Raw genomic sequence first — 13,014 nt, 5'->3', positions numbered from 1 at the left:
CTCTAAGTAGTTTCCTAATGTCTGTTTCAATAGTGAAAGCCATGAAGAAAACAAGGCAGATAATTTGGTCAACTTCAAAATTCCTCTGCGGTATGATGCCGATATTCACATAACGAGGTAGGTGAAACACTGAGTAGCCTCTGGCCACTGATATCACTCGGTTTGTAACACGTTTGGTTCGTGACTAAAGAAGTCCTCTATATGTTCATTCTTAACTGGAAAATTTGAATTAAATATTTCCCCCTTGCCAACTAAAAGAGAAGTCCAGGGACAAGTGCGTCCTTAGGAGAACCTTGAGTGACTATGTCGTTTATGGACTGAGAGCAACACCAGAAGAGCCAGAGGAGCAGCCCCTCTGCCACATGCTGCAGGGAAAGACCTCTGCGGGCCTTCAGATGAGGTGCCCGCTTTCCCTAAGGGCCACAGCAGAACGCTTTGGGCCCTGAGGAGTTGCCACCACTTCCTTCTCCACGCCTGCTTCCTGCCATCCCCATGAGCTCGCAGGCAATGCCCCATCCCTAAACACTGAAGCCCCAAGCACAATGCTTTGCACATAGCAGGTCCACCACAAATAGAAAATCTCATCACAGAAAATCAGCTTCTGGGTGGGAAATTCCTGACATAACTGATTAGGGGTTTCTTCCAACCGAGAGGAAACGAGGCATTTCCCAAAGGAAGTCATCTACGAAGAGATACTGTATTTATTCCCTTTTCTTGCCTGACCAGAGCAAGCGTAGCTGAAAGCAGTGGCAAAATGATCCTGGTTGGTAGCAGCTATCTTGAATTGTTCAGAGGGGCAGGTGTCCTGAGAAGTGGCTAACACGTGGAACACCATAGGCACGAATAGGGTGATGCATCACCTTAACTCCCCCTAAGAAGGGAAGCAGGTTCATGGGCGCAGACATATGAGCACAGCTATGCAGGTACGCAGGCTGAAGGTGATGCCCCCCCTCCCAGCCTGGGAACCAGAGTTCTCCACCTGGTGAGGCATGGAGGCAGCTTCCTAGCACACATCGGTCATGCCTGGAAAATGCGCTGCAGTGTATTGCCAAGAAGCCAGGCCTCAAACAGTGTTTAGGGACAGCGGATTTCTCCAACTTGCCACATCGCCGCACCCCTTAAAAGCATGGAACACAGATCATGCAGTAGGTCACTGAGCAAAAACAAAAAGGAAAATGTGTCATTATGTCGAGAGCATGAGACACATGAGCAAAGATTAAAGAATGCTTCTGCAAACAGCAAAAGCAGAATAAAATACAGCCCAAGTCATCCATCCCTGAAAAATTAATCAGTAACTGCAGATTCCAAAAGGACCCGCAGTGCTCAAAGAACTGAAGACCAATGCATCCAGAGAGATTGTTATTACCACAGTACCTGATTTTTTTTTTCTTCCTACCTACATTGATTCTTACCCTAAATGCTTTTTCTTAACACAGCCTTTATAGGATTCTAGTCTCACACCACAGCCAGTTTTTCCAGATAGTTTAACATGAAATAAATATAAGATTGAAGTGGGACTTCACTTTCAGTAACATCTTAGCTCTGTATTTTTGTGATGGTAAACTGGATTTTAAGACCATCTGATGTTCTTTAAAATATACCAAAAAGTTTTTTTACAAATTAATATGGAGAATTATGATATGTAAACATTAAAATGGCTCCTAATCCCACCACCCAAATAATTCCTCTTCATGTTTTTTTAAAGAAACCAAAAATCCAAACACTACAGAAAGACAATGAAAAGTGAAGTCATCCCTCCTACCTCCTCTGGAAATTCCATAGATGACTCAGCTATTTTTCAGAATACCTTCCAGATGCAAGATTTGTCTGTCTACCGGGATATACACATGTCATGTGCACACACACACACCCGAATGGAATGATAAAATCCTTCTCTAACCTTGCTTTTTATGTAATCTTAGAGAAGTTTTTATATCAGGACATACAGATCTAACTTATCCTATTCCTGGCTGGATCATAATTTATGTAACCAGTTCACAATTAATAAGATTTGTTTTGCAGATTTATTTTGTTTAACCATCACAAGTACTGTAAAAAAATTTTTTTTAAACTTTTTGAAAAATTCCTACCCAGTCATTAAGCAGTGTAGCAACTACTTTGATAAATCTGCAATTATACTGTGCAAATATTATGGGTGGAAATCATGATAGAATTATTTTAAAAACAGGAGCCCCCTGAGCATAGCTAACTGCTTATAAATACATTGATCATCCACACTTACGTAACTTCAGGAAAACTTAAGTAACAAATGGAAAAATGTCAGATCACTTTAAAATGCAAAAGCAGAATATACTAACTTAGCAACTCTTCTTAGGGGCTCAAACAAAGGTCTTCTGGAAGGTAAAGGGAATAATTCATGCAAATACAGCCAGGCTTTCTGTTTCAAAGTCTAGTAAGTATTCCCATTTTCCATGTAAGGCTGACAAATCATTGTTTCCTCTCATCTACATAACCTTGACAAATGCCACATCTATTTGAGTCTCCTTGGACATATTTTCCTTTAGAGAATTTGGAAAAGTTTTAGGCATTAAAAAAAAAGACAGGAGTTCCATAAAGAAGCCCAAAAACTATCTCAGAAAATGTCCAGTTCAAATTTCTTTTTGAAATAGAATCATCATCCTAGAATTATGATACACTGCCCAGGGGAAAGAAATACTGCTTTTTGGACCCCTATGCCTGCTACCGAAGCCCCCATAGTCCCAATGAGGTTAGCTTGGTTGAAATCCAGCCTTAGCCCCGGAAATGAGTGAAGAGGAGTGGGAAGGGTATCCAGTTATGTTCCAGTCTGAGCGGTCCCGTCAGGAACCGGTCAGAGGTTCCTCTGACCTGGTCCTCCCTTCACTTGCAAACCTTAGTTGGCAACCCCAAGCAAAGAGATCAAATCATCTGATACCTCTAAGTTTAGTCTAATGAAACCTCTAGGTCAGCCTTCATAAACGCGGTCTCTACACTAGTCATGGAAACAGACTGACCAACCTCAATTCAGACCAAAAGTATTAGAGTTGGTTTGGAACTAGAGAAGGATAGGGAGAAGGAATAACAAGGAAAATGTATGCCCTATTTTACAGGCATCCAGTACAAAATACTGCAGGAGCTAAAACTCCATACCCTATCATTGCATTTCAGCCACCCAAGTGGAAAATCCTCTGGCTTATCAATCCATTCATCCGATCAACAAGGACTAAGTGTGCACTGCATTAGCACACCAGTCAGTGTAATAGCAATCTTGAGTTCTACTAGTTCTAAAGTAACACACTTGTACTTATTTTAGAAACCTTACAACTGGTAAACATAGAACACAAAGAATCTTACGTAAAGATCATGAAGGGATATATTTTTAAAGGAATTTGTTTTAGTCTTGGAAACATTAGCCTGTAAGTAGCTTTTGTTTTCATTAGGTTTTTAGACCTAAATATAAACGTTTACTTGTAATATAAGCTAGAAGATATTTAAATAAAGGAAGTATTAAGCTTCGAGAACAACAGCAAAACTAAAATATTTGGCTTTACAAACATCATCCAACAGATCCACCAACATAAATTTTTATGAAGTCTCCTCAGATGGGAATGTTCCTTCTGTCATGCACAGTTTTGAAGATATTGGTCCAAAATTCATCTTCTCCATTAAGGTTGGTAAGCCTGTCATAAGAATACTAAATCAGGAGGAGGGGGAGGGGGGAAAAAATGAGACCAGGAAGAGAAGAAGTAAAATGTTGAAATATACCAGTGGTTCTCAAACTTGAGCATGCAATAGAATCCCCTGGAGGGAACGTTAAGACACATGTCCTGGGCTCCATCCTCTGAGTTTCTGATTCAGTAATCTATGGTGAGCCTAAAACTGTGCATTTCTGGGGCGCCTGGGTGGCTCAGTCGTTGAGCGTCTGCCTTCAGCTCAGGTCATGATCCCAGGGTCCTGGGATCGAGCCCCACACCGGGCTCCCTGCTCAATAGGAGGCATGCTTCTCCCTCTCCCACTCCCCCCTGCTTGTGTTCCCTCTCTCGCTGTCTCTGTCAAATAAATAAAATCTTTAAAAAATAAAAAAAATTAAAATGTGCATTTCTAACAAGTTTCCAGGTGTTGCTGATGCTGCTGGTCCCGGTGCTATACTTTGAGAACCCCTAGGACTTCCAAAAAGTAAACAGCTGAGCTTTGTGCATAGCTATGTATTCTGGGTAAAAAATTGATGTATTTTGAAGGCAAATGTTTAATCAACGAAGTGTTAATATAATGGTATTACTGTGGGCAAAAGTCTCTGGAATATAATTAAAATGCCAGTTTATCCTTGGAGACCACTTCTTGAGAAGCTAACCATTTATACACAAATACCTTCAGTCAGTTTACATTAGCATTCATAAGCAATTATAATCTAAAGATTTTATCAATTATAAGAGAAATTTGTGAAAAATTGCTATTTTATAATAAATCATAGAAAATTTGAAAAGTAAAAAGAATTTAATTCCCAGGTTAGTTATAAGATTGGTAGGATTATTATTCCTATTGTTATTTTCTTTTTAAGATTTTATTTTTGAGTAGTTTCTATACCCAATGTGGGACTCAAACTCACAACCCCAAGATCCGGAGTTGTATGCTATAATGACTGAGCCAGCCAGGTGCGCCCCATGGTTGTTATTTAAAATGTTTAATAGGGATGCCTGGGTGGCTCGTTGTTAAGTGTCTGCCTTTGGCTCAGATCATGATCCCAGGGTCCTGGGATTGAGTCCTGCATCTGGCTCCTTGCTCATCGGAGAGCCTACTTCTCCCTCTGCCTGCCGCTCCCCTTGCTCATGCTTGCGATTGCGCGCGCATGCGCTCTCTCTCTCTCTATATGACAAATAAATCTTTAAAAAACTATTTAACAACCAGTAGGACATGAGCACTGGCCTATTAGAACAGATTCCCCACCAATGAGAACAAATGCTGTACCTGCACATACCCCCTAAGTTGCTATTTTTATTTTACAAATGAGGAAAACAAGCATACAGAGGTCAAGTATCTTGCCCAAGCCACACTGCTTGTCAGGGGCAAAGTGGGACTTCAGCCCTGGTAGCCCAACTCAGCAGTAAGTGTTTTTAACCAACTTCTAAGTCACTAATTACTTACCAGTTCACATTATAGATGCTGAGATTCTCCACGAACAGGTGAGACACAGAGACCCACCTGAGTTTGACTCTAAAGTAACAAGACTTACTTTCAAATGGACTCAATCTTACCACTTAATAGTTGCCCTCCATCAACACAGAGGTTATTGATCATTTTCTTTGCAACATGTGCATGATGTAGCAATAACCAGAATGTTTTCTTCCATATCATGCAGGTAACAACAGGGAGTGTTCCAGTAAGCATGGCATCTGTAATCATCCACATCCCTCAGTACACCAAAGAAAAGAACCCACTGATGTACCTGACTGAGGTGCACACAGATCAGGTAAGGGCAACTGAATTGCCTATAAAAGTGTGCACGTTCATTATGGAAATAGCCCCATGAGGTTAGGGTGATCATGTCTTGATATCGTACAGATGGAAATCTGAGAAGATAAATGCTATGCATCCTAAGTGCCAATTAACTAGCAGTCAGTTTCATATTAGAAGCAGGTTATTGTTATATGGAAACAGTTACAGATGGCAGAAATTATTGCTAAAGCTTGGCTTTGGCCAGGTGAAGATCTTTTGTCAGCGTCCTGTTCATGGAGATGTTAGCTGACTGCCACTGTGGGAGACTAATTGGTCTACAGAGCTGCAATTAGTAGCTGGTCTTTAAGATGCCCGCCTGGACTTTGACCTGGTAGTGACCAACCCTGGCTCCTCGTTTTTATCAGCTGGGTTTCCTGCCCAGGCTCAGGCCCACCCCCAGTCAATTAAATCAGAATCTTCAGGGCGATGGCTCTAGCACCAAAGATTCCTTAGGAGCCCCCACCCCCAGGTAGTTCTAACGTGCAGCCCAGGTGGAGAAGCACTGTCGAGCCAAACCCCTTGACATGGGCTCAGCCTTTGTCTGGCACGTAGAGCTGGCTCTCCGGTAGTTACTCTTGTGGTGTGCACAGGTGACGTCAGGAAATCAAAGTCTTAAAATGGTCCACAGAGAGCCCTGAATTCCGTCAGTTATAGTCTATTATTGCAAATGGTCTTGTTACGTATCAGGCTGTAAGAACCAGTGCCACCCACAGCACCCCCCCCCCCCCCCCCCCAGTCGCATCAGGAGGATCTGAATACTTCCAGGTTTACGTGAATGGCTACAGGAGGGGTGGCAGGGTCGGGGAGGTGAAAGAAGCCTAAAATCCCTCCCCTGCCCCGACATGTGACCTCAGGACTTCCTAACATGTTAAAAGGAACATCAGAAATAATTTTGCTTCCTGAGACTGATTGGATGTCCTTCCTTACAGGCTGGTGACATCAGCTGTAATGCCGAAATAAATCCACTGAAAATAGGACACATGTCTCCTTCTGTGTCTTTCAAGAATGAAAATTTCCGGCACATAAAAGAATTGGTGAGGACAGGTTAATGGGGTGACTATTTTTTTGGGTGATTCACTGTTTGTTTTACCTGGAAATCAAAGCACTTCTTTTCTATCACCTCATGTTACAGAATTTTCTCATTTTGGCTTTGATGGCCCGTATGAATCAAGATTTAGAAAATACACTCTCAAATCTAGGTTAGTGGGATTATTACTTATACCGGTAATATAAAATCCATGTATCAGATTTCACGAAATCAAAAGGATTCCATGTGAAACTACTGCTTTGTATCAGGCACTTTGTAAGCATTGCAATGATTTGTGAGATCTGCGCATGCGCTTTGAAGGTGAAGCTCCTTACATCCCCCTTCCACATCACTGAGGTCTTATTTAGCTGCTAAAATGCCTCTCTGGCCACCCTTCTCGGTTTTCCAATATTTTATTATCTCCTGCTCCAGAGTGATGAGCCTTTCCTTGAGAAAGAGGCTAGTCTAGCATCTGGTATGGTGCTTGGCACATATTAAGAACTCAAATAGTAAACATTTAGCAAACAGTAACCCTAAACAGACCGTAGTTCTCCTCTAAGAACAACACTGAAATTCTGGTTTTCATTTATTGAAATTGTTTTATTTTGTGATGGGTAAGGGTGGGGGTACAGGAAAATAGAATGAAATAGTTTCTTTTTTATAGTGTAATTACAGTGTAAGTATGGCTTAAATCTAAACAGTAGTATGTAAAAATGCCCAGGAGAAACTCAGGGTATGCCAAAATATACCTCTGAGCATTGTCCTTATTTTTGTGAAAATTTTGATTTTGTAAAAATGGCAACTGCTCACTATGAACAACATAAAACACAAACAAGAAACTAAAGTCCTCTAGAAGTCAAATTGCCACTCAGTATTTAATGAACATCCATCTCTATACCTTTAAGTATTAATCCACATCTAGATAAATGTATCCTGTTACATAAATGGACCATGCTACCTTTATTTTTTTAATTTTTTATTATGTTAATCACCATTACATCATTAGTTTTTGATGTAGTGTTCCATGATTCATTGTTTGCATATAACACCCAGTGCTCCATGCAGAACGTGCCCTCTTTAATACCCATCACCGGCTAACCCATCCTCCCACCCCCCTCCCCTCTAGAACCCTCAGTTTGTTTCTCAGAGTCCATCGTCTCTCATGGTTCGTCTCCCCCTCCGATTTCCCCCCCTTCATTCTTCCCCTCCTGCTATCTTTTTTTTATACCTTTCTTTTAATAGGTTAATATATCATTGACTTTTTTTTAATAGACTTCATTTTTTAGAGCAGTTTTAGGTTCACAGCAAAACTGAGTGGAAGGTACAGAAATTTCCCAACTGCCTTTTGCGCCCCCACATGTGGACAGCCTCCCCCCACTCCCAAAATCCCCTTCCACATCAGACTGGTACAGCTGATGAACCTACACTGACACATCATAATCACCCCAAGTCCATAGTTTACATTAGCATTCACTCTTAATGTCGGACATTCTATGGATTTTCACAAATGTGTTATGACCTATATCCACAATTAGAGTATCATACAGAATCATTCCACTGCCTTAAAACTCCTCTGTTCATCCTTCTCTCCTCCCTAACCCTTGGCAACCATAATTCTTTTACTGTCAACTTTTTTTTTCATCTAAGGAATGCATCTTTATCAATTATGTTTAATGACTAAACTGCACTGCATTTTGTGCATGTATGTCCAATCATCTACCTAACTAGTACATTATGGATAAACACAAATTATTTCGTTTGGTGGTGGTTTTTAGTCTCAGAAATAGTAATGCAACAAACAGGTTTGACGTACACTTCTCCGCACCACATTTCTGATTATCATCCATACAGATGGGAAATGGCTGGGCCAAAGGGCATGCATTTTCTACCTTTCGAGCCTAGTGCCACAACCTCCTGAAAGAAGGGTTAGAAGGTTCAGGAGACTGCCTGTTTTCCTAGATACTTCCCAGCACTGGGTTTTATCTATCTTTGTAAAATTTTAGCATTTACTTTTTTAAGCCCATGCTCTTTCCTTTCACCATTGACTCCAACCTGAAAGAACTGCAGAGCTGCTTCATGTGGTAACGTTACCTGCTGGATGAAAGACCTTCAGGTCAAAGGAGAGTACTTCCTTAATGTATCAACCAGAATTTGGAACGGGACTTTTGCAGCCGTAAGTATAAGCTTTATTTGTTGGGCTTATCAATAGCAAGGATGCATAGGTTTCATTGTCAATAAATTCATACCCTTCAACAAAAGTAGCATTCTGACTAATATCAGCAATGCCCAGATGACTCTCAGCAATTTTACCCTGGAAGGCAATTGGCTTCTGATCCCTTTCCAAAGTTTGCCCAACCTGGTTATGCCTCAGAATCACCTGGGGTGCTTGTAAATCATCAGCTTCATAGATTCCATGCCACCCTACTACATCAGAACTCTCTGGGATGTCAAGATCCTCTGTGCTGTCCTGGGAACAATGAGCCACCTGGTTTGTCTTCGTCCTGGTGCCCTTGATTTTTCTGCCTTCCTAGTCACTTTAACATGCCCAAATCAAAGTGCACGTCTCTGTCTCCTTCCTTGAGCTCCCAGCTAATTGACTGATCTCAGCCCACCATGTAGATGAATCCTGCCATGGAGCCACGCTGCTCTCGTTTTACCCTTTCTCTGGTGAAAGCCCAGTATACATACACCATTTTTTTTTTAAAGTCCTTCCCAGCTCATGAAAAGTTTGGAGAATATGTCAAAACAGTGTCAGTGATTTTTCCATTTGGCAGGTGTGACTCTGCCGTAGTCATATCTGCTTTTAGCTGAGATTTCGGTAGCCAGAATCTCAGTCTGGCATGAAAAATAGGATAGACAGGGCTCCTTAAAGCTGACTACGTAAGTAGCTAGCTATTCATTTTATCGACACTGGCTCTGATTGAGGCAGCAAAATAAAAATTAGTCTGAAACCTCCAGGGGTCCTTGTGGCTCTTGTGTTGTTGTTGTTGTTTTTTTTTTAAACGAATAATGGGTGCTTACCAACCACACTCCATTCCCTATTTTCTAACCATTTCATGATCTCTCCAACAACCCCGTTTTCCCTGCTATGGAGTTTTAAGATTAGAGGACTAAGTTCCCTCCGAACTTGTCCCTGGAACCAAAATATGAGCAATATTCTTGGATAGAGACATAATAGAGGAACAGTGAGAGGGAGGGGAACAGAGAAGTGGGAGAGTGTAGGAGTGAGGAACTGGGTTTTCCTCTTGCTTGCTTTTATTTTGTTGTTGGTTACATTTGCTTTCAAGCCTTTCAGACCCCTCTAAATCCTAGAAGATGGGAAGCATGCGGTGAGTTAGACCACCGTCCCAGCTGATGCAGTTTGGTGCCAGATTTCACCAATTGGTTGTCTCCTTGGATTTGAGGAACAAATGTTTTCCTTAGCAACCTTTGCCAACTGGGAAGGAAAACTGTTGCAAATCAAAATGCAATCATGCTGGCTCTGTAAAAAGCCATTTGGGTTTTCTTGAGTTTCTTTAAAACTACATTATTTTAACTGTAAGACTTTTAAAAGTACCTTCCCAAACGTTGTCAGGAGCAGCAGTCTCATTTCTGGGAGCAAATTTCTGAAGTATATTTATGCTTTTTCAGTGGTTATGGATGAGCTGAAAAACCCCTATGAGAGTTAGTGTCTGTCGAGTCCCACACATCTTCCTCCTCCATTGAAAAGGTCAAATGTTTATTCCCACCTTGTTTTCAGCTATTTCAACAGTCAAATGGATGTTCTCGGGCCACCTAGGAGATCCAGTCTGAAATACAAATCTCATTTCCTGTACTAGAGTCCATTAGCATAGTGCCTTTCACCCTTTTCCTGATGCACTGCAAGTAAACATTTCCCTAATTTCGTCACAAAGTGACTGCTCAGGCCTCTGCATCAGTGGCATGGTCGGCTGTGGTTTGGAAGGCAGAGCCTTGTGAGTGCTAGCAGGTGTGTTATTCACTCTCCCAGGTACGCGTGGTGTAACGACCCCGGTTAACAGGATGTCGTGTGCACGGCTGTGCCAAGGGGCAGGCTTGGGAAGGCAGATAGATCAGTGTTGTGAAGAAATTTTTTTTAGTCTACAGGGACTATGAAACCAGCATCATTTAATTGCTATTTTTCTTTTTAAAAGAGACCATTATCAATACTGTGAATGTTTCCCCAATAATGTGTGCTTAAGACATGAGGGATCAGGCTTAACTTCTGATGCAATCTTCCATCTTGAGAAAATTAAAACTAATCAGACTGAGCCGGGGGAAAGGAAATAAATTGCTCACTTTTTGGATATGCATTCTTTTTCTGGCTCCCAGATATAATTTAGCAAATCACCTCATGATGTATGTTGAAACATGTGCCTTGGTAACCAGAAAAACTGAATCCTAGCTTCCTGAGCATAGGAAGGCAGTTCTAAATCTGGGCACTGTATGCTATTTCAAAGTAAGCATTAGTCCCAACATTTGCGTTACAGAAAAAACAAAATACACATCAATAATGTATCCACTGAAAAATCATTTTTCTCTAAGTAGGTCCAGGAACACGTGTAAAGTTATTTCATATTACATGGTTACTAGTAACAGCATAAAATGTGTCCTTCCTATATGCCTGCCCCAAATCCAGTATTTTATATAAATACTTAGAAATTAGAAACCTGAAATTATTACTCATTATGTAGCTCGACAAAAGGTTCAGGGTGTCTGCTGCTGACATGCATGGTCAAGTTTAAGTGTACTTTTACTGTTTTTATTCGATTTTCCATTCCATTATTTGACTTACTCAGGTAAATATATGAAACCTCAAGCTTGCAATTTTCCCTCATGATGAAAACTTTACATAAAGTTTTTAAAAATCTGAACCATGATCCTTCCCAATTAAAAACTGCTGATGCCTGAACTTCGCCTCCACTCCCAAGATTTGGTTTAATTTGCTATTATGGCCCAGGTATCCACACATTTTCAGTTCCCCAGCTGCTTCCCATGTGCAGTCCTACATGTATCACCGATTTAGGAACACAAAGATTCTTGGGGCTTCATAGGAGCCCTTTGCTCTTGTCATTTTCCACAAGGAAACAAATAATAAACATGCCAAAGTTGTGTGTGTGAACTTCTGCTAGGATAAAACCTATTTATTCTTATGTTCCAGTCAACTTTCCAGACCGTACAGCTGACCGCATCTGCAGAAATCAACACCTATAACCCTCAGATATATGTGATCGAAGAAAACACAGTCACGGTGAGCACATCCTGTCACCCCAGCGGGCGCTAGTCTCTGATAGGCCTTCCTTTCTGAAAACTTAAGAATAGTGGTTCTTCTCACCTACACATCTGTACAAGTTTCTTAGTGAAACTCTAAAAACCTGAGGTTTATTACGTTAGGCTTATTGGCAAAGTTGTTTGCTACTTTACTCTAAAAAGTTCAGTGGTATACCTGCCCTCCACACTCCCCCACGGCCCCCAACCCATGTTGGCGAAGCTGGATCAGAAGGGACAGTCCACTTCGAGGCACAACAAAAGGGGCTCCTGCTGTCTGTGGCTCCCTAATCCAGGCCTCAAGCAGCTCTTCCTTTTTCCTTGCTTTCACAGCACAGTCTACATCTCAGGCTATGACATTCAAGTCAGGCTTATTTGAATCATATATTTTATTTTATTGTTTAAAGAGAAGTGCTTAAGTAGGCTTAAGGCATTTATTAGAGGGTTTTGGGTTGTTGTTTTTTTTTTTAGTATTCCTTATAGCTAGATACCGGCACTGTGTGAAGTGTCCATTCATTAGTTCTTATACTCTAGAAAACTATGAATGTTCCCCTTGATTTGGAAAAAAAAAAAAAACTCTTGCAAAGAAATGTACTTTCAGAGAAAACAAAGGCTCACTGTTCCAAGGGCTGGCACAGGACAACTTTCCTTTGCAGTGAACCTCTGGTTCGAATAGGCCATATTTAGATATAGCGGGACTTCCAAGCTCAGCTAATCTGCTGGCTGAGCATTTTCCTCCCAATGCTTTTGTTAACAATTGGAAGCCCCAGTTTAAGACTCTGTCCCAAGACCAGCCTGGCAGCTGGCCTCAGTCCACTGCTGTAGCCATTAAAAAGCCAATGGCCCTGTGAACTCTGGACCTCTGTCAATCCTTGAGAGTAGGGCTCACAGCACTGGTGGCCCACTCTGGTCCCAGGAGAAAGGATTCCAAGAAAGGATGCTGTTCGGCCCTGGGCTTACGACCCTCAGCAAAGGCCCACACCCTCTCTTCAGAGGCTGGGATGTGGAAAATCAGAAATGGAGCCAAAGGAAATGTGGACTTCAAATTCAAAGTATTACGAACTTAGCAGTACTATAGGTATTTTAGAAGTTCATTTTTAAAAAATGTAGTGTTCAGACTCTCTGAACATCTGCCGAGGTCTTTTTTTCAGAAAGCAATATTTCAATTGTCAGTACATTTATCTAACAATTTTAATGAATGCTTTAGATTTTTTCTTGATTTTCTCTTGTCAATATGGATAAATAACAAA

At 41.2% G+C, this 13,014-nt stretch overlaps 1 protein-coding gene across 1 annotated transcript in view; it reads left to right on the top strand.

Moving 5' to 3' along the window:
• The window catches only part of ITGA2 (integrin subunit alpha 2), a 78,983-nt gene that overhangs the window by 62,856 nt on the left and 3,113 nt on the right, over positions 1–13,014 (top strand). The window contains exons 23-28 of the mRNA XM_021700661.2: positions 34–117; positions 3,547–3,649; positions 5,336–5,446; positions 6,402–6,506; positions 8,559–8,672; positions 11,658–11,747. Of these exons, the coding sequence (XP_021556336.2) occupies positions 34–117; positions 3,547–3,649; positions 5,336–5,446; positions 6,402–6,506; positions 8,559–8,672; positions 11,658–11,747 (607 nt within the window). The remainder of the gene's footprint in view (positions 1–33; positions 118–3,546; positions 3,650–5,335; positions 5,447–6,401; positions 6,507–8,558; positions 8,673–11,657; positions 11,748–13,014) is intronic.

Source organism: Neomonachus schauinslandi, chromosome 7, assembly GCF_002201575.2.
Source record: "Neomonachus schauinslandi chromosome 7, ASM220157v2, whole genome shotgun sequence".
In the NCBI taxonomy this organism is placed as follows: domain Eukaryota; kingdom Metazoa; phylum Chordata; class Mammalia; order Carnivora; family Phocidae; genus Neomonachus; species Neomonachus schauinslandi.
This window is presented reverse-complemented; position numbering and strand designations above follow the sequence as displayed.